The sequence below is a fragment of the Molothrus aeneus genome, chromosome 2 (genome assembly GCF_037042795.1).
Source record: "Molothrus aeneus isolate 106 chromosome 2, BPBGC_Maene_1.0, whole genome shotgun sequence".
NCBI classification, from domain to species: domain Eukaryota; kingdom Metazoa; phylum Chordata; class Aves; order Passeriformes; family Icteridae; genus Molothrus; species Molothrus aeneus.
Window position 1 is genome coordinate 23,132,360 of NC_089647.1, and position 21,432 is coordinate 23,153,791.

A 21,432-nucleotide genomic window follows, 5' to 3' on the forward strand; every position below is an offset into this window, starting at 1 on the left:
CTACAGTGCACTAAGGCCCTTGTGCATTATTCTGTCTTACAGCTCTGCAGCCCTGGGTCCACCACCTTGTCCTGTAAAAAGCAATCCACACAGTACATGCACTGTTTCTGAAAGAGGCTGGGGACATGTTAGTGTACCCTGGTCAGAGCTGGGCAGGAGAAACTCCAAGACAATTAAATCCGTCCTGCTGCAATGAAGGAGGCATGGGCCAGATGAACCCAGGAGTGAGATCACTCCAGCTTGAGGGGCATGCCTTTCATTTGCCTTGTTCCTACTGGCTGCCTCTGCCTTCTCCTGGGTTCTGATCCTCTGTCTAGCTCATTGGGGGACAGCTCCTAGCAGTAGTTTTAACTTCTCATGTGAATGGTTTGCCAGAACAAGGTGTCTGACTGACAGGCAGAGCTAGCTCCCAGTTATACTCAGTGCTTCCCCCCAGGGCAGCTTTGCTTTTGAAAGGAGAGACTAGAAAACTGGAGAGATGTGGCAGCCTCTGGATGAAGGCTCCCATTCTTGAAGGCTACAGACATTTCTCTAGATCTCTGTTGAGTGTGAGAGAAGTCTGAGTTACAAGGTATAAATTTTTTCCCTCTGGGTCTTGCAGGCTTCAAATGTGTATAGTTTGTTCTTTGTGACTCTCTTTAAGTCTTGTCTGGGAGTATCCATATTGTAATTGGGGCACAGTGATTGGTACAGTCAGTGGGTTCTGTAAAAGGGTGTGTGATCTAGCTGATAAGCCAGGAGTCTAATCAGTGCCCCTAACGAAATGAACAGTAGTTGTCTGGGGCATCAGAAGTGAGCAAGGCAGCTCCTTCCAGTGGCACATGCTTTCTGGCTGAAGGTGTTTTGTGAGAGCTACATATTTGCCTGCTGGGCTGAACCTTGGCATGTTCTTTTCATGTGGCAGAAATTCCAGGGACTCTGAGACCTGGGTGACTTTGGAGAGAGGGAAGCCTGAAGCTATGCAGTCCATCAAGCTGTGTGCACATGCAGGATGCTCTAGATCATGGCTGACTAACGCTGGACCATCTCTTTCCCCACTAGATGCTGTAGAAGAAACCAAACCTACTGAAAGTGCCCAGCAGGAAGAGGTGAAAGAAGAAGAGAGCAAGGCGGACCAAGAAAATGCCTGAACATTAAGAAATGACTCCCCACTGCCCCTCCCTCCCTCCCCCTATCCTCTATCCTTCCTTCCCACCCCAATCTCGATTTCCCCCTTCCTGCTCACATCTGTGAGCCTGTGTCTGTCCCTCTCCCATTACCACTTAAACCCTTTTTCTCTCTGTGTGGCAAACATTTAAAGAAAAAAAAAAGCAGGAAAAATCCCAGTCAAACAGTGTGGCTTAAACATTTCTTTGTTTCTTGGTGTTGTTATGGCAAGTTTTTGGTAATGATGATCCAATCATTTTGGGAAAATTCTTGCACTGTATCAGAGTTCTTTGACCTGGCGCGTGCGTGTGTCTGTCTGCCCACTGCGAGCGCTCGCTCTCTCTCTCTCTCTCTCTCCTCTCTCTCTTCTCCAAGTGTGTGTGTGTGCAATGTTACGTTCATCTGAGGAGTCCAGACTTACCGAGTGAGTTAAAACAAAAGAAGGGGGAAAAAAAGATTCTTTTCTTCCTTTTTCAATGTGATGGAATGAACGAAAGAAAAAACAAACAAAAGACCAAACACAACAAACAAATGAACAAAAAAGAATACTAAACCCCAGTTTGTTTTCAGAACTAAAATAACAACTAGAAAATGTGCCAATTAGCGTAATACTTGGCTCCAGGCTCCTTTTTCAAACTGAACAATAATTATAATAAATGAGAATAATTATCATTAATACCACCGTGTCGCATTTCTATGCTGCCGTACATCCTCCTCAACTGTGGTCTTTGGTGGGCCACTTCTTGTGTGGCCCAGCTGTGCTCCTTGGCCACAAGTCAGTGACTGACTGCTCTCCTTGGCACTGCTGAGGGGATTTTAAGGGGAGCAGGCTTGGATTTTGAGCGAGATGTTAGCACTGACTAACAGAAATGATGAAAGTAGCAAGACCAGGTTTAGGAAAGATCATTGAAAGCATGCCTCTAGGAGACCTCCAGGCCCTGATTTGGGGAACTATGCTGACCTTGGAGATATGAGCCTGTAGAGGGACCAGCTTTGATCGATGCCCAAGGTCTAACCCCTGCCAAGGGGTGTGCCAAGGGCTGTGAGGAGACTAGACCCTAGGACCTCATCTTCTCACCACAGTAGGATAATGCTCATCCCATTGGGCTGGAGTTGAAGTCCTTGAGAAGCATAGTGTGACCCCCCAAAACTGTTCTGTTTGGCATAATGAATTGGGCCATTTATTATTCAATATTTATTGAATAAATAGGCACACGGGCAGGACAAGGCCTGGTGGCCTAGGAGCCAGTTGGTGGCACTTTGAGAAATACCTCATTCCTGCTCCTGCTGAACCCAGGGTGTTTCACCCAGCTCTAATGAGGGCCAAGGCTTTCAGCTGTCATTTATGGCTGTGGGCAGAGCCCCACCTCCTAAATCTCCGCCACTGCTTCCCACAGGTTGTGGGGCTGTTCCCTGGTGCCACCCAGCCTGTCCCAGTGGAACACTGACAGACACCAAATCCTGAGCTTGTGCAGCCATCTGGGTCTGCTGCTGTGTTTATGAGCTGTGAGAGAAAGCAGTTAAAATACATTTAGTAATATCTGGGCTTTCATAAAAGCTAATTACTGCTCTTTCACTGCCCTGATTTTTTTAATGTGGTTTCCCAGCAGATCCTGTATGGTTTCCTGGCCTCATTGGCAATGACAGCCAGAGTACCCTGCAGCATAGCTGTGTGACGCTGCAGGACCAGGATTAAATTGTCCTCACAGCAGGAAGACCAAAAGATGGGAATGCTGACAGCTCCAACGTCCTTTGGTGGCTGATGTTTCTTGGAGTGGCAGCCCCATGGCCTTCAGAGGGCTGGCTGGCACTCCTTGTCCTACTCCTTTGTTCTCCATCTCTTTGTTGGAAATAGGGAGAAAAGATGAACAGTGTCTCCTCAGAAATGATCACTTTGAACGTAGACTGCTCACTGGAAGTGCCATCAAAACACGTCAGGATTCATTTCCATGTGCTTCCTGGCATTCTGTAGAAATAAGAGAGAGAGAGATAGGGAGGGTTTTTTCTAAAGAGAGGGAAAGAGAGAGTGGGAGATAGATTGGACAAAGATTTTTAAAAACAGGGATTAGAGAGATGAGGGGGGAAAAGATTTTTGAGTGGATAGATGGATGATAGGGAGAGAGAGGGGAGTATAGCTAGAGAAAGAAAGATTAGAGTGCAAAAGATGAGAGAGAGACAGGAAGAAATTAGATAATATGGAGCAATAGACGATTGATAGAGATAGTGAAACGTAGATAGCTAAAGTAGATTAGACAGACTAAATAGGTAGAAAGATGGGCTGACTGACAGATAGGTATTGTGTCATACTTCATAAATGATATATATGCTAATATTCCCATGTCATGATGGGTGGTAAACCCTGAGACACCTTCCAGCCTGACCTCAATTCAGCAAATGTAGCGCAGACATCAGGCATTGCTTGGACCGTATGTCAGGTCTCACCACCCAGCCCGTGCCTGCCACGGCAGCAGCGGGGTGTGGATGGTGTTGGGAGGGAGAGCTCTGAGGGACACAGGGCTGAGGCCTAGGGAGGAGAGGTGTACAATATGTTTGCTGTTTGTAGCACACAAGGGGCCCAGCCCAGTGCAGACACTGCAGACACCCCGTGTCTCTAGCACCAAGTTGAGAAAACTGAGGTTCAGCTCTCAGGATTTGTGGGAGAGGTGTTTGGGAGGAGGCAGGAAGGAGGGGCCATGTTTTTTGTTTGGCCTTATCTCCTGTCATGACCATTTTAAAAGGTTTTCTTTCTTGCCTGTTTCTGCAAAGACCATGCGGCTTCCCGCTCTTCTGATTTCAGACCCCAAAGTTTTCATCTTGCCTCCACTTTGCTATTACTACTTTTAACTTTATAAGGAAAAGAAAACCACTTCTCATGTCTTCCTGGACACAGGCCTTCCTCCCTCCTCAAAAAATGAAACAACTTTCTCCCCCCAGGGACGTTTTACCTTTGTATTTCGCATGTTGCCTCCCCTTTGGCTGATGGTTGGGGCATCGCGCGTGTTTTGTCACCGTTTGTAAGAACACACTTTGCCATGTTGCTTAGAGAACAAAGGGTTGGGTTTTGTGTTTTGGTTTCTTCCCCCCACAAAGAGAACAGGATATGTGGTTACCAACTGCAAACCGAAATAATTTAAATACTAATTCCTCTCCCTTGGTTCCAGTTTAAAATTACTGGCTGTAACCAAGCACTCCCTATCTTTATTATTGTACCGTGTCCTGATCCTGCCAGAGAGTCAGGGCAAAGAGAGCGTGAGAGAGAGAGCACAGAGACAAACCCTGCCTTGAGCAGGCAGTGGTTTAATGTGTAATACACAAGATTTGTATAGGAAGCTGGGCTGTCTTCAGGGTACAGGAAGAGAGCAGAGAAAAGCATTCGGATTTCCTTGAGTTGCCTCTTCAGCTAGGTTTTCAAAGGCTAAAAGGAAACACTATAAAGGATGCAGCATGGGACGGAAACTGGAAAGAGAACAAGGGTATTTGAGGAATGATTTTTCTAGCAGGACATCAAGTCAGCTGAAAGCAGAAGAAGCAGGAGGTCCCAGAAGAAAAGAATGAGGCAAAGAGTCATCAGCAGAGTAGTTGAAGCTTTTCTACTACTCCTGCCATAACAACCTACAGGAATTCCCCAGGGAGTATGTATCTAATTCTCTCTCCCTGAAGAGGATATAGGTTTGCCTGGAGGTGCCTGTGGTTGTTATTTTGTGTAAGAAAAGGGCAGGGCATGTCAGAGTGACTCACACTGGGAATATGGTGCCTGACCTCACCATGCAGTGCAGTGGAAATTCAGAGTCCTAGAGGGGCTTTTTCCATGTGCCTGTCGTAAGATACACTAGTGACCCACAGCTATCCTGAATGCTGCTACCAGCTGTAGCTCTTGATATTTCACTACTACATTTCACTAGACTAAGCATTGAAGAAGTGAAAAAAATTCCAACATAAACTCCCCACCAATGCAGTAGATTGTAAGCATGAATTTGGTCTGCTTTGCAATGCTTGTGCCATTCTGATTGTCTGTACTGATAGCAGATGAAACCCCACAACCCTTGCAATAGTTGCATCAGCCAAGGAGCTTTTCTGTGAATCACATTCCAAAGGGAGGGGAAGGGCATCCTGCTGAGATCCCTTCAGACCCAGTGTTTTCCAATCCTAAGCCCTAATGCAGCCTCATGAGAAGCTTTAGCCAAAAGGAGCTCACTTGTGGTGACCACATAAACAGCATTGCTTGGGAAACATATTACTCTAGATGAAAGAAATAGCCATGAGTGATGGAGAGGAATTTAGAAAAAAAGGAAAGAAGAAAAAAAGGAAGAGAGAATTCATACCAAACTCCCCACAGGAGTTATTTCTTTTTTCCTGTGGTCTCCAAACAGCAAACTAGCACTTGTGAGTTTTCATACTGAAGGTCTGCTGTTTGTCATAGGTGTCTTAGGAAGGAAATGGAGTGGCTGTGGTTTGCAGAGATGGAAGGAAGGGTTTGAATGAATGTTTTTGTGGTTCCTCTTGGCTAAGGAGTCTGCTTGGTGGTCACCTGCAGGTCAGCGGCACCACAGGTGACGCTGGGGGTCCTCTTCCAGGCCTGTGCTCAGATTCCCTGCTTTTCTGCATTGCCACATTAGCACTTTCACTGGATATTTAGAGCACCTCAGGACTGGTTCTCCTCTCGCTCACACTGGGGTAACTCAGGAGTCGCTCCACTGGAAGCAGTGGTGTTAATCTGGTGTGAAAATAATGCGAGAGGAGGATTCAACTCCTCGGGGGGGGATTTTCCAGGTCCCCGAGGGGGAAAAAAAATCAATGGGAGTTACATGTTTAACTGCCACTTGTGCCTGTGAAAGTCTGCCCCTTATCTACCTATATGTATATAGGGTACAGTTTTCAGAATAACCTAACTGACATGGGCACTTGAGAGCACACATTTCACTGGCTTTCAAAGAGATGCAAGTTCCTAAGGCCCAGATGCTGAAGGATGTCCAAACTCCTCTCTGCGGCGCATTTGGGGGTCTCAGGCCCGAAATTCTCCAGTAATTTCCCAAAATGGAACTGAAGATCATGAGTCATTTAGGTGGTCCTGAAAGCGCTACCCTCTATCCATTTTTCAGGGTGTTGATCTCAGGTCATGTGCGAGCCTGCATTCTTACCTACAATGCTTTATTACTACATTCTTCTGTTGAGCAATACTTGGAAGAAGAGGTGAAGGTCGAGATTTGCAGAACAGGCTAGTGACCCCAGTGGCTCACATCTGGAGTGCCCAACTTGAGAGACACCTCACTGGGGTCCAAGCCACAGGTCCCCTGTATGCTCTGAACATCAAGATTCATGTATTACACACCCAGAACCACTGGTCACTTCTAAAAATCCAGAAATCCCAGCCTGAGACCTAGACTACTCTCACAAAAGAAAATCCCAGGTGAACTGTTCACCCAATAGCTTGGTTTTTCTGCTCATGCCTGTTCCCAATAAATAAAGCAAATCCCTGTGCATCACCTAAGCCCTATTTTGAGGAGTTCCACTGGCATACAGCTGAAGTAACACAGTAATAAATCAGGGCCTGAAGAAGGTGGCTACAGCCTAGAGAGTATCAAGAACTGTGACGTGTCTGGAAGCTAAAAAGAGCAGAACTTGACAATTAGAGCGGCCCATTTCCGATGCTCTTGTGTGAGGATCTGGAAAGAGTCTCTCACTCATTGTACTTGTGCATTATGAATGTGTCCATCTGCAGAGATCTAATGTACACATATGTCCTGAATATTGTCCTAAGGTTGCAAGCTTCAAAAATGAGCAGAAAACATTCCCGAGAAGTGAGAATAATACAGATGTCTGTATTTGAAAAATTGGTTCAAATAAAGTCTCTCACTTATAGATTCGTGTAGTTGTGTGCAATTATTTGCTCCTGGAACAGAAATTTCTCCCTTGTGTAGGGCTTAGATATTTTACAAAAAAAATCTAATTTCATTCTCCTTTGACCTTCTCAGTCAAGTCTGACTACTGTGGAAAAAATGCTTTCTACTTATTCTGTCTGGGTAAAAAGCTATGTTACATTGAAATGGTGAAGTAAAAAGCCATACAGGCCAGTATGCTTTTATTGTGCTTAATATCCCTTGAGGCAGAATATCTAACTAGCCTGATGGATGATGTGGTCACCAAAGTCCTGGGTTTTTATATAACGTGACACAGACATCCCCACAGATGCTCTGACCCAAGAAAGGCCTGTGGCTGTCTGGGCATTGCCTGGAAACTGCCTGGAAAAGGCTGAACTGAGAAACGCTGTGCTTGGGCACCACAAAGCTGTAAAATGTCCATGGCAATATCTGGGCCTGGGATGTTCTGAGTCAGGGAATCTGCTTGGATGTAGAAATGGGAATGGGGGTTACCAACCAGTAATGGTTGGACCTCTGAGGATCATCCAGGCCAACCCCTCTACCAAGCCAGGGTCACCTAGAGCAGGTGGCACAGAAGCCAGAATATCATCAGAGAGGGAGAGCCATGACCTCCCTGGGCAGCTGTTCCAGTGCTCTGCTACCCTCAGTGGAAAGAAGTTAGGCAACTTTGTGCAAGCTTATCTAAAGATATCAAATTCCTCATTGGATTTAAATCTTCAGTAGCTCACTGGGAAACACCAGAAGTTTTTTGAGACAGAAATATGTATTTCAGCAGCCAAGAAGCCCCACCAATTATTTCTCTCAGTATCAAGTTTGTGCCAAATGCAATGATATAAGAACAGAGTAGGAATTGTTGCCTGGGCTGTGCTAGGCTTCGGACTTAATCCTGAGCTGTATCTGACAGCAGCTCAAGAGCAGAGCTGAAATCAAGCATTTTTGTCACATCTATTCATCCCAGGAAGCTTTACAACCACTGTTTAGAAATCACTTGCAACTCATCTATGAAATACAGCAGCTGGCTTAGCAAGGGCCCAGAAAATTCCTGATGAGGCTCCAAGGAGCTGCCTGGGAAACAGAGCAGACCTCAGCACCTCACATGGGTTCTGGACAAAGTGCCAATTTACAAATGACACAATTAGATGTCTGTATTCTTGTATATAATCATCAGTTGCTTCATGGCTTCTCCAAAAAAGGCGTGGACTATATCTTGTGTGCAAACAAATATTAAGCATTCAAAATCAAGTGGTTTCAATTAGCCACATCACTAGATTGCAGGGATCAGCCCTGGCAGATTGGTTTTGCTTCTGTGGGGCAGAACACCTCTGAAAGGACACTCAAGGACCTCTCTCCAAGTAAATGGTTGTCTTGAGGTAGCAAGGCTGCCTTGCACTCTTTTATCTGCTGCACAGCAGAGGGGGAGGGCAGGAGCTGAACAGTTGGTCCAGGGCATGTGTGTCAGCTGAATGTAAAATTCTGCCTAATGTAAATCTCCACCTGAGACTTTCTAACAAGGCACACAAAGTTTGTCCTGCACAATTCCAGAGTCATATTCATGCCACTGCGAGAAGAAATAAACTTTCTGCCTGAATTGTAGAAAAGGGACCCATGACTCAACCTTGGGTGTTCAACCTCCTCCACTTGCCCAGGTGAACTCCCTTTGGATATCTTGCCACATCCATGGACTACAAGAGCAAACTTCCCCCAGTTTCTGAATGAGCAAAGTGTTTCCCATCCCTTTGGTGTTCCCCTGGCTTAGCCCACTCTGGGCTGGGGAAGACCTCCTTTCCTTGGGGAAACAGCAACAGGAACTTTAGGTTTTCCTGTTTTTTGACAATGCCAACACCTTCACAGCACACTTGCCACCTTTATTGCTCTAGTGAGGTTGCAGGCAAAAGACCATTGTTTCTCATAGAATTACTCAGATTTCTAAGTCTGCTTTCCTTTACCCAGCAGGGGATATGAAGCCCTCTGTAATGGACATTTACAGTCTCCCAATCTGCAACACTTTGTCCCTTTTAACTGGTATACAGAGCTGGCATCAAGTCTGAACAGGGCTACTCCCTTGTTGAAGATGAGCAGAAAAAGTGAAAGGAAATGATGCACTTTTGTACCTAAGATCACTTTTGTTTATTAAAAATGAAATCACTTTTCTCCATGAAAGGCCACTTTTATATATTAAAGAGGAAATACTTTTCCTCCAGCTTGGCATTAAACTGTGAACGTCAATAATAAGAGAAGCAAGGAAGTGAAAGCCCATTTGTCTCAGAGGAACATCACTCTGGCTGAGAGGCAGGGTTTGCAGAGAGGTGGTAGCTTGTACCAGACAGACTGGAGCACTTGGGTCTCTGCAAATGCATCAGCTCACAGCCCAAACTACAAGCTGTATATAGCTAGAAAGGCACTGCTTAATTTAATTATGGTAGTTGATTAAGCAAGTTATGAGTAAAATGTAATTAGCATTTCAGGAGCAATGGGTGGATGCTAAACCAAGAGAGAGAGAAGCTTCATTATCTGTGGTGAGAGAGAGGAAGGGTGGTACAGGTCATCTGTGGCTGCATAACGAGGAAGAGTTAATTGGGGTGAACTGATAACTACTGGTGAGGCCTCTCTCTGCTGAGCCCATAATTATGCTTTTCTTACCTTGAGACAGTCATCTTCTGAAGGGTTTTGTGGCCATCCTTAGGACCCTGAGCCAGAGAGGGAAAACAGTTTCTCTCACTGGAGGTGAGGTTTAATGGAGAGGGTTCCGTTTCCCCCTCTACACTGGATGTCCCCATCCTTGCCCATTTATCTGTGTACAGTCTGTGGCTTAAATTTCAATGAAGCCTCATTCAACACCTGTCTGTGCAGCAGCTCATTGTTTAAGTGAGGAGATGATTTCACTGTGGGTGCTGTGGTACAGCGGCTCCTTCCTTCTGTTTGCCCAGGTCCTGAATCTCTCCTTCTTGGGTCTCTTTCCTTCTGAGGCAGACCTGAGTGATTTAGAAAAAACAGAGTGAAAGCTAAGAAACTGCCACACGTCCTGGTGGCCTAAGGGGGTGCTGGTGTCTAACAGCAGAGACACCTTGAGCTTTTGGATGGGGTAGGCCAATGTTCCTGGAGAAGATATCTCTGAGGGGCAGCTCTGTGAGTGATGACAGATCACTTTCTTAAGAAGTCACTTAAAGACCAGAAGATAATTCCTGTTTGAATGGCAGCACCTAGCAAAAGGATGAGCACTTCCTGCATGCTGTCACTTTGACTTCCTTGACTCCACTGCTTCACAGAAGCAAGGAGAGAGAAGACCTACAGCTGTGTGTCGTCTCCTCCAGGCTCTTCTCCCTGCATGACAGCCAAGCCTGGTGCCAGACCCTCCACAGGGCACGTTTGGCAGTCAGGGCTGGGAGAACAGGGTGCAATGCAGGCTGCATGGTCTGGGAAGACCTCACATGCTGACTGGTCTCTAGAAAAAAGCCAAAGGGCAATCACCAACCCAGAGAAGGGTTCTGCTTGCCCCAGGGCATGGGCTGTGGCAGGGTGCTGCTGGCTGGGGAGGGCTGGCTCTGCCTGGCTGTGCCCTCTGGGCTGCTGGCAGGCGCTGCTTGCAGCCCTTGCTGGCGCACAGGCCATTAATAAGACTTTCCAGGCTGTCACTTCCATGCTGAATCCTTTGAAAGCCGTGCTCCTCTGGGCCCATTAGAGGGAGGAACTGTCTCTGTTGAAACATATGGGGCTGTCAGGCTCTGTCTGTTGCTCTGAAAGCTGCCTCTGCTCTCGCTGTTTGCTGCTGGGGGGACAGCAGCTGTCTGGAGGAGACTGTGATGAGAATGGGGACTTGGGAAGGGGCTGGGGGAAGATAGAAGGTGAGCTGGGAAGGATGCTGGAAATGCTGGGAAGGTAAACAGTGTGCTTATAGCTGGTGGGCTGCTGTGGGACATTGGGATGCTGGGCAGCTCAGGGGGGTGCCTCATGCTAAGAGTGTGATGGGGAAAGAGGTACAGCTGAGGACAACTGGGTGGTAAATATTGGGGGGTATGTAGGGGCAGGCTGAGGCAGCAGGCAGCACAGCTGACAGCAGAGATGTTTGACTTGTCTGGGAAAGGAGAGGATGGCAGCAGTGTTGGTGACTCTATGGGGATGCTGCAAAAGGGAGGCTTTGGGAAGCATCATGCAGTCACATGGTGCTGGAGTTTCTCATTAAGCAGCACACCCGCCCCCCAGCTCCATTTGCAGAAACTGAACAGGATTTAATGGAGTCCCTTGACTTTTTCCTCTGAAATATTCATAGGTTTTAGCAGTCCATTTCATGCTCACCTCCTTCTCCATTAACGAGCATCAAAGGGGGACTGGGTGGAAAGTAGGCTGCTCTGGAGTCAGGGAGACAGAAAAAGGGACCTGTGCCTCTGCCCAGGGACTGCTGAGAAGCAATCCACTCCTGGGCTGCTCCATGGCCTCTCACTAGGCCTGCGAAATGACTGGAAATGAGCCCTGGGCAGCACGCTCAGGGAGGTGATTAATAGTGGGAAAGGAAGGAAACCAATTAAGCAGAGCACTGTCTGGAGCTGCTGCCCCCACCCTGACACACAGATACACCCACGTCTGCCTCCCTGCCTGTCTTCATAATGTGCAAGGCCAAGAGCTCTGTAAGAATGGCACAGGCTGACAAAAAAGCCTGGAGGCAATTAGTTCCCTCCTCACCTCAGCACCAATGCTGTGCTAGGATACAGGGAAAGTCCAGAGCTTCCATGAGACAGCACAGAAGCACAGAGGCTGGATCATGGATGCCCCATGCAGTCTGCAGTACTTGGCACAGCAAGGATCCTGCTGGGAAGTTTGGAGAAAGGTTGTAAAAAATAGTGCAATTGCACTCTTTATGGGGTATGAAATGTCCCAAAAGATCAGGGCAGGTGGGATCTCAGAGCATTTTCCAGACCTGTTAGGTACTAAACCAGGGCTCTAATAGTCTGATATACCCCCACCAAAGTCTACAGCCAAGTATCTCTAGGATTCTAGAGAAAGGTGTCCCTGCTCATCGCAGGGGGGGTTGAACTAGATGATCTTTAAGGTGCCTTCCATCCCAAAACATTCTATGGTTCTATGATTTTGGGGGTGGGGACAGGTGCAACTCTCAGAACTTTTCTCCAGAGTCAAACTTTTTTTGCAGCAGTCACAGTCCTAAACCATGCAGTTTAAAGTCCTAAGAAAATTTTTATCAAGGACTCCATGGACAACAGTAGAACCTGGATAGTGCTCTAGGAAAACAGAGTGGTCCTCCATCAGTGCTATTCCTGCAAAAAGTACAAGAGATGCTCAACAATGGTCTTCCAAGTTCACTTGGCTTCTCTCTGCATTATTGCTGTGATGAACAAAAAGAGCAAAATCTTCATCCTAATGAGTTGTTCACTCTGGCTGACAGAGACAGAAGGCAAGATTATAAATGTACCATTTCCTGTGGTTCCTCCCCGCTGGATTAAAAACCAAAACAATGTCACAGGTGCAACAGCACCTATTTATTCTTGCTCTCAAAACATTCACTAGTCAGGCTGCTTCCCCTTCCCTCCCGTACACCCATACAGATGCCTGCTTGAGTGTGTCCTGGGAATCAGATGTTTATGCAAGTATTTGCAGGATGTTCCACATCTCCCTGAAATTATAATCAGCATGCCCAGAATCAGCTTAATTACAAAGCATTCAGCAAACGCCCACAGGCTCTTCCAGGGCAGCTCCATGCAGCATCTCCATGAATGAGCTCCACGTTTTTCCTCCACTGCCACACACGGCTCCTGATCAAGACCTCACGCCCTCACATCTGAGCTGCTAGGTTGTCTGGTTACTTATTTCTTTCCAGGAGAGAAGAGAGACATTTGTAAAGCAGCAGCAGGGCATGAGCAGACACTGAGAGTGTCTCAGGGTGAGACTTGGCTACCTCTGATTTTTTGCAGCAGTCCCTCCACGCAGGATAGAGATGAGAATGATCCCAGTTGTAACCAGGCCAGATCAGAGATTTAAACATGCCAGGTCCATAGTCTATCAACTTTCTCTGTAGAAAAGACAAAAATCAAGGATCAAGTACCAAAAACTGTGGAACTATGAGGTTTTGCCATCCATGGGTTGCAGCCTGGCACATCTTGGGTACTCAGCAGATAGGCACTTCCTAAAGAAATGAAGGACTGCTTGGCTTAGCTGAGGCAGTCAGAAAACACACTGCTGAGGTAAGGAAAGAAAGAACTTTCTGAGGCAAAGTGCACTTCCTGTAAGAAAGAGCACAATTCATGGCTCTTCTAAACTTTTCTGAAGAATCTCCTGGACTGAGGCTGTGGGCATCTACAAAGATCACAGTCACGTCTTTGCTTTTAGTCAGTGCACTTTCTATCAGCCCCACAGCAAACAATCTCTCATGTAACCTCTCAGGTGATTTCACAGAGGTGCTAAGCACAGACAGAAGAAAGATTCAGGTTTCCCCTCATCACTCTGTAGTTACCATCTGTGAGTCTGACAAGGTTTGGACTCTTCAGACAACTGTAGCTGACTTCATTTCCTTCCCTGTGGCACTGCACCAGCAAAACCCACATGATGATCCTATCACATTGTTATACACACTGGAAGCATTTAGGGCTATTAAGGTCACACTTCAATGTGACTGTAATAATTTACTGCCTATTTGTGGAGCTTGGGAATCACAGAGCCCAGAACCAGGGAACCCTTTTCTGTCTCTGCTGTGCTTGTCATCACATGACAAGAAATTTCCATTTAAAATACAAATCCTGGTGTCACAGAGGCATCATCAAACCAGCATTTTGATCTGAAGCAAGGGGGGAGTTCACAAACACAGGCTCAATTCTCCACCGAGGGATGTTTACACAAGGAGATGTGGGTTTTCTTCTCTGTTCATAAGGGGAAATTTTAACAGTTTTGCCCAATCTTCCACATCCCAATTCATTAGCTATTCAAGACCCTGTGTATGTTAGGCCTTTGCTCACACAGGCACTTGGCTGTTGGTGGCCATTACAAGTAAATAAGATGCTCCAGCATCATTTGGATGCCCAGTGGCCAGCTCTAGCTGTTCAGGTTTGGTGTTAGTATTGCCAGGACCTAAGGACTGTCTCAGGTCGCTGGTGATGTCCCCAGATCTCAGAAGTCTGCCAGCCTCGGCATCACAGCATTCCTATCACCCTGCACCTGGGAGCTGTCAGTGCTCTTATCAGTGTTACCTGCACGGCCCCTGGAGCACCGTAGGAAGGATAATTATGACAACAGAGGGCTGTGAAGGCTTAGACCCTCCAGACATTTCGTGGCACCTTCCTCCTGGTTGGGCAGCAGGACTCTGTGAAGAGGCTGTGACAGAACACACAACTGAGCTAATCTCTCAGGATTTCAGGGAGATCAGATCAGTAACTGCTCTGCCCCGAAGTATTTATTCTGCAGGGAAGGGGATGGGAATAACACATACCTTTAAGCCTTGTTAAAAATACATGCCATGAAGACAGCTCTCCTCTCAGGCTAAAACTGTCTCTAGGGACGATCTCTGGGGAATGCCTGTGTAAGCAAACACCCACCAGGGAAGAGGTTTCTCAGGGGGCGTGTCTGTAGGTGAGCTCCGCTGAGTGGAATGCCTGGGGATAGCACGTTCCCGCATGATGTGTTGCCTGCCTCTGCCTTTCCCTAAATAGCGCATCCTGTCCCTGCGGCTCGGAATACACTTGTCACAGAAAACTCTGCACATGTAGGGTAGGACTTTCTTTACGTTCATCCCCAGACAGCTCGTAAGATCAAATTTTAAAGTAGAAACACCTTTTTAGCTCACCCAGCTGCTCATCAGTAGCTGCTCTGTGCAGCTGAGCTGTGCCCAGAGCCTTGGCACTGCCCACGGGCACAGCCAGTCACCCCTTAGGCTTCTGTTAATATCCAGGTTTGAATGCCACTGCCATTCCACCGGCACTACAGTGACACAGACACCTGCACTGGGCAGCCTTTGCCACCTGGTGACACACTAGCTGGTCTAATAGGAAAGGAAAATGAGGATTTTAGGCGGCCTTGACAGAGGGAAGGCAAAGCACTGCTGAATCAGTGGCTGGGAATGCACGCCTTGCTCCCTGCTGGGGAACAGGGGAGTCAGGGGCAGCAGCAGGTTTTGGGGATGGGGCAGCCAGAGAGCCCTGCAGGCTCCATGGCAGCCACAGCAAAGCATCGGTGCACTGCTCAGATCAGCTCAGCCCTGCTTTCTGCTGCCGCTGAGACTGCTGGAGGGGAAAATTCGATTTGCCTTTTGTTCAGGCAGCCTCAGAAAGCCTCGCTCAGTGGCTGGGGGAGAAGCAGAACCCGCTCCTGGTGCTTGCACTCGGGTATTGGCTCAGCTGAGAGGGACCCCAAGAGCTGAGCCTCCTCCTCTCACAGCTGGGTCTGGGAGCTCACTGTGTCCCTGCCACAGAGACATCAGCCTCCCTCCACAGCTATGCCTCCTGCCCTGCTTGTGGTGGAGAGAGCCATGAAGGATGGCAGGGATCCTTGGGACCTGTGCTTTGCTGAATGAGGCTCAGGACCCATGGTGCCTGTGTGCACTCACTTGGCTGACTGTGGATGCCTCCCAGATACGCCCTGCCCTTGTCTCATTTTTATCCCACCAGAGAATATCCTGGAACATCCTGACAACAGGCAGCTGAAGAAGGGGGCAGGGTGTCCTCCTCCTTTCCTCACATTACCCATACTCTGTTCTGGCTGGTCACCTCAAAGGCAGCTCCTGTAACATGCTCTCTCTGAAAGGCACTGATACTGGAGCAGCATTTAAATTTATGTTCCCATAAAATATTTTTTCCATACAACTTTTTTTCTTTTAAGCCATGGGACAGATTGGAATCTGACATGTTCAGCTGTTGCTGGATGAAGGGAAGAGCAGAAGTGACAGGAAATTTTTAGGAGAACTATATTAAACTCTGTGCAGGATTTTGATTTAGTAGCAACAGTAAAATGAAATTTCAGCTGATATTCCATTATCCTGTTTGCAGTGCACTCTAATAACAGCTCCATTCATAAAATAGTTCAGCTCCTGTCCTTTGGTGTTGATCTATTTGTTTTGCTCTAGAGCAGTTTCCAACACACAATGAATTTGCCTTCCTGCATACTTATGCATACAGGAAAGGGACAACACCTTTCCAGGCTGCCAGCCTTGTATTTGTATGTTGGATCCTGAGAATGGATCTTCTCAACAGTGCATTTCATATGGGTGACCCTCTGCAAATGTCTTTGTGAACATTTGGCCAGATGTATTTCTTCCCCATCTTCCAGACTAATGAAGTGCACTGTGAGCAGATAGGCAACGAGAAGAGAGAAAACACAAAAATCTGGGCTAGGAAAGGGGGGGAGCTGAGGAGGCAAACACATTTTCTGTTTCCACCTGACCACGTCCCAGTGACCCATTACGAGTGCGTGACTTGCCTGGTTTTGCAGAAATCACGGTATGCAGTCTCACCAGAGGGTTGCAACACCTCTCCCACTAAGCCTGGCTTGAACTGGAAATCTTTTGTTCTTTTTGGCTTTGCCCTCACTCACAGAAGTCAGACTGTACAGCTAGCACCCAGGCAACAGTGAGGTATCTGCAGGTACAAAAGCAGAGGTGCCATGTTCTCTTTACACTCATTCCTGAAAATTTCATCCCTTCTTTTTGGAATTTATAATAATGGGCCTCATTTTTTACTGATATTTTCTTAGGAACTCTGCAAGGTGAACGCAAAGCACTATCAAATCCCAAAGGTGTCATTTTAACCCTACTTTATGGCGGCATTATAGATAAATCACCCTTCAGAGTGGGTTCAGCCCTATTTGTCTCCCTTATCCACACCCTTCCTCTCAGATGCTGAAACGCCTCAGCCTCCTTCCCTGTCTCCCAGCTCCTGCAAGACGTGCAGCTGCTTGCAGGCAGCCTCTCTACACCAGAGTTAAGTTACTAAGCAGCCGAGATAAAAGGTTCCCACCTTCATAAATAATCAATGTGGGCCAAATGGCTTGTGCTTGCTCGACAAACTCATGCATGAGAAACAGAAAGGGGAGAGACAAACACTAACCCAGCAAAGAAAGTAGCCACACCTCATGCCAATAAAGGTGGAAAGGAGATTTGGAAAACAGAGAAGCAAGAGGACAAGAGCAGAGAAGAAGGGAGCTGAGCACCTGTCAAACACTTCTTTAGTCTTTATTTGTGACGTATCTGGAGGCTGATTTTGATTTAGGTAATTTACTCATTAAAAGGGAGTTACTAGAGCAGCCTGGTACCTGCCAGTCACTGGGTGAGACTCAGCCACTGCCCATGCCTCTGATGGGTTTGCCCGTGGTGATTTGCTGGCATTGGAGGGATGTGGATGTGCAACCAGCATCAGAGGGACCAGTGAGCCCAGCACCAGGGTCCCACTGCAAACACAGGGTGTGCACAGATCAGTGACAGCCCAGACAGCCTTTCACAAGGGCTGCCGTACAAAGGGCAGCTCAGCTATTTAGGGCTGCCCTGCAAATTAAGTTTCTGAGGTAAGATTGCCATTTTAGAACAGAGGGACTTCAAGTTTCCAGCATAGATGTCACTCCTGTCCTTTGCCTCTGTGGCACATATCAAACACAGAGGCCCATCATTATGTGACATGGGTGAATCCCTTCTGTTTGGTGGGTTCTGTGTCTAATAACTCTGCCATGGGAGAGGAGCTCACCTGTCTCCAGCCCAGGAGACTCACTGGTGTTGGTACATCAGTGCTGATTTTCACCATATGGGTGCATGGTCCTAAAGAAGGTGTCTGTGCTGAGAATCAAAATTGCACAGTAATGACAGAGACCTTTTCACATGACAGAGATGATGGTGAGCACAAACAGTGTCCCTGTGCTCTTCCTCTTAGAGTGATCCACAGACATTGGTAATGTGCATATAAGGCAAAAAACCCCCAAACATTTGTGCCTGATTCCCCATTGAGTAACCTCTCACTCCAAGCTGGTGCCAAACTTTGAAAGTGAGGCTTAATCCAGGGCAATGAGTCAAATCTGGCACAGTTAGCTCAGAAGGTGTCAATAAGGACTTTAGGCAGATATGAGTCTACCCCTGGAATGAATCCCTACTGTTTGTAAGAACTGGACAGAAACTGCTGCCACAGTGAGAGTCCCAGGTTGTAGACTTCCCACTCCCTAAATTGCTGTGTTGCTTTGACTGAAGACAACACCCTGGCCTGGCTGTCAAGCCTTGTTCCTTGTTCACAGGTGACCCTGGAGTTGGTACCAGATGCAGAAGGAGGCACGGGGCAGTGGATGGGCTCCCTCCTCATGACATGCACCTCTTCCCATCCTTGACAAGCTTTTTTCTCTTAGGGAAAGAGGATAAAAGACCACCAAATAACCACATGTCACAGACACAAAGCAAAAGAATGCAATGGCATTGCCAATGCTTTGGAGATGAACAGAATTCAGCAATTCATTTATTTAAATTGTTCAACTGGCTGAGGAAGAGACCTGTTCCCTCTGGTATACAAGCAAAAACCACCTCACACAGCCATTCTCCTTGTGTCCCAAGCCAAACCTCCCTGACCTTAGCTGTGATCAGACCATCCCAGTTTCTCATGCTGCTGTGCAAAGCTGAACACAACAGATTTTGGCTACCAGGGTAATGATGACCTCCTGCTCCTGTTCACCTTCAATGCAGTAAAAAACTGCTGCAGACACAAATTTAAAAAGGTGGGAGGGGGGATGGCATCAAAGCAAATTCACACTCCTGTTCTGAATAACTGTTTTTGCAGCTCTAGTATTTATATAAGAGCAAGGGGGACCACTAAAAGGGTATGAAGAGAGAGCTCCCAGAGAACAGACAGTGAGCAAGGGAGTGGGTGAGAACACGGGACTCCTTGGGAGATAAAGTTTCATTGCTATGAAATCAATCTTCTGAGCTTCTCTTTGCAATTTTGTCTCATTTGGTGCCTCTTGAAATGAGTTTCCATTTGTCTGTCTGTGCTAGTTTTCCCTCATTTGCCACATCAAAGCCATCATTAGAGGCACAAAGTGCCTCCAGTGCCTTTTTTCCCCCTTTTCTTCAGTCATTCTCCTTAATAGCTCTCAGTTTGTTAACTCGGCTATCACTCAGTGGCAATCAGATGCTGTTAGTCTGGTCTAGCTGCCTCTGGATGCCCCATCCCTCCTGTTCCCAAGGACACATTGCTGCCTGGGGTAGTTGCCTGGGGCAGGGGCTAGGGAGGTGCTTTAGAGCACTTGCAAACTTTTATCTGCAAGTGTTACAGCCCCTTGCAAGAGATGTTTGATATCTTCCTATATTTCCATTTCAATTAGTAATGGGAGTAACAAGTACAAGAGGAAGAGTTTGGACAGCATTGAAAATGTCCTCTGAGCTTCTTGAGGTCTTTGCCCTCAAGCTGATTGAGGTTTGCTTGGAGTCAGGAGCCGGCTCCCAGCTGCGGGCTCACAGAGAGTGCTCACCTCAGCCCGCTCTGGGGATCCGTCTCTGCAGCCAGCAGCACAAATCCTCACATCTTTTGCGCAGCCCTCTGGTCTTCGAGCACTCCAAGATGTGCATCTCCCCAGGGGGATGCCCCACTCTATCATCCTCAGGCAGAGAGCAGCCCCAGACCATGCTTGCAGAGCCCGCTCAGTGCCAGATCACTTGGCAGTGACAGGCTGGCTGGGCTCTGGGGCCCGATCTGCTCCCTCAGAGAGCTCACACCGCGCCTTGTGCTGGGCACCAGGGCTGTGGCAGATGCAGCCCCATCCTGCAGCGTGGGTGGCTTGCCCTGATGCCTGTCAGCAGCTCTGCTGTGCCAACAGCTGCCCCAGAAAATCCTCGCAGAAGAGCCCAGCACCACCAGCAGCAAGAGCAGACTGTTCAAGAGCTCTGTGCTCACTCCCACTGCGTGCTGTGGGTGGGAACGGCAGCAGCGCTCCTGCTCTGCCACACAGTGAGAGGGACAGCAGGGGCTGTCACCAGCAACTGCCTCCAGCAATGAACCTCAGCACATCTTCATGCTGTGCCGTGGGGAAGAGCTTTGATCAGAGGCAGGAGGCTGTGCGGAAGGTGTGCGAGGCTCTGTGGTGGGAGGAATTTCAGGCTGAGTAAAGTATCGTGCATGGAAAGATGTGGAGAGCCCATCCCTCCCTTCACTAGACAGATGACCAACACACAAGCACAGGTGCTGGGAAGGGGCTTGTCTTGTCTCTTTATGCAAACTGGTCAAGTCAGCAGCCAGTGAGACTGGGAGAGGTTTTACATGGCTGGAACTTCTCAGGCCACTCTGCAACGGGTGATGGACCCACAGGCAGGCAAGGCAGCCTTCATTTGAGCAGGCTTCCCAAACCACATTGCAAAGAGGATGCACAGTCTTAGCTCAAGCTTGCCAGAGGCTCACATGTGCTCTAGATGACTGCTCAGTGCCTGTTTCCCACAACTTGTGCCATCTGAAGCTACAGCCAGAGAACAATATATTCCCTACAGGAATACAGGGCCAGGACTGGGAGCCAAGTGCACTGTGAGGGACTGAAGCTCTGCTGGATTCCTACGCTTGTGTCAAGTGCCTTGTGCATACTCACTGACCCTCTGTCTGTGTGGCATCCTCAATAGACTCGGATCCACGAGTGATTTCTCCATCTGGGAGGACTGTGTTGCAAAATGGGTTGCAAGCTAAGGAAACAGCCTGGGAGGCTGGGGTCCAAGAGATGGAAAATTCAGATTCACGTGCTGAGCTGGCAGAAGAAGGTGAGATTATCCACTTCTACCAGTGACTTCCACAAACTCTCCCACTGCAAGTACTGCATCCTGTCAACTCAGATATCAGGTGACTGCAACCCTAGAATCCTGGGCACAGACCTAAAAACATCTGGATACAAAATGGGGCAGCAGCAGATCAATGCTGAGGTGTGATTTCCAAACCAACTCTTGCTGCCCTCCAGCCCTGTATAAAATTTTGGATTAGCTTTCTACTGGCAGAGTAACATTATTCCTGGTCAGCATTTTGTAATAATTTGTAATCTTTTAAAAGACCTAAAATCAGATTTATCATCAAGGTTATTGGAATGTGTGACAACTCTATTAAGCATTTCAATTAGCCTTCCTCTTTGTGATAATGGCTCAAACATTCATTCCTCTAGTTTCCTGGTCAATGCACCATTTTTAAGCTGAACTGGGAAGGTGACACTTTTGAAGAGGAAGCAGTAAATGTCCTACAAACCATATACTCTGAAAGTATTAAACATCAAAAAGCATTGTGTAAATCTCATAGTCTCCAACGTGTTCTCAAGTTTCTACAGATACCACACCTGCCATGTGTGGACAGAGTTCATAACACAGACAACAGACCAATAAAAAGGTGTTAGGTACAGATATTCCTCTGGAAATCAATGCAATTTCCAGCTCTTGGATGAAAGCTCAGCTTGCTCTCGGTCAGTTTGCAGATGACACTAAGTG

General features: G+C 47.5%; 1 protein-coding gene across 1 annotated transcript in view; it reads left to right on the forward strand.

Moving 5' to 3' along the window:
* Positions 1–7,005, forward strand: part of GAP43 (growth associated protein 43) — a 57,908-nt gene extending 50,903 nt beyond the window's left edge. The window contains exon 3 of the mRNA XM_066572099.1: positions 1,042–7,005. Within this exon, the coding sequence (XP_066428196.1) occupies positions 1,042–1,130 (89 nt within the window). The 3' untranslated portion in view covers positions 1,131–7,005. The remainder of the gene's footprint in view (positions 1–1,041) is intronic.
* Positions 7,006–21,432: the final 14,427 nt, after the last annotated feature.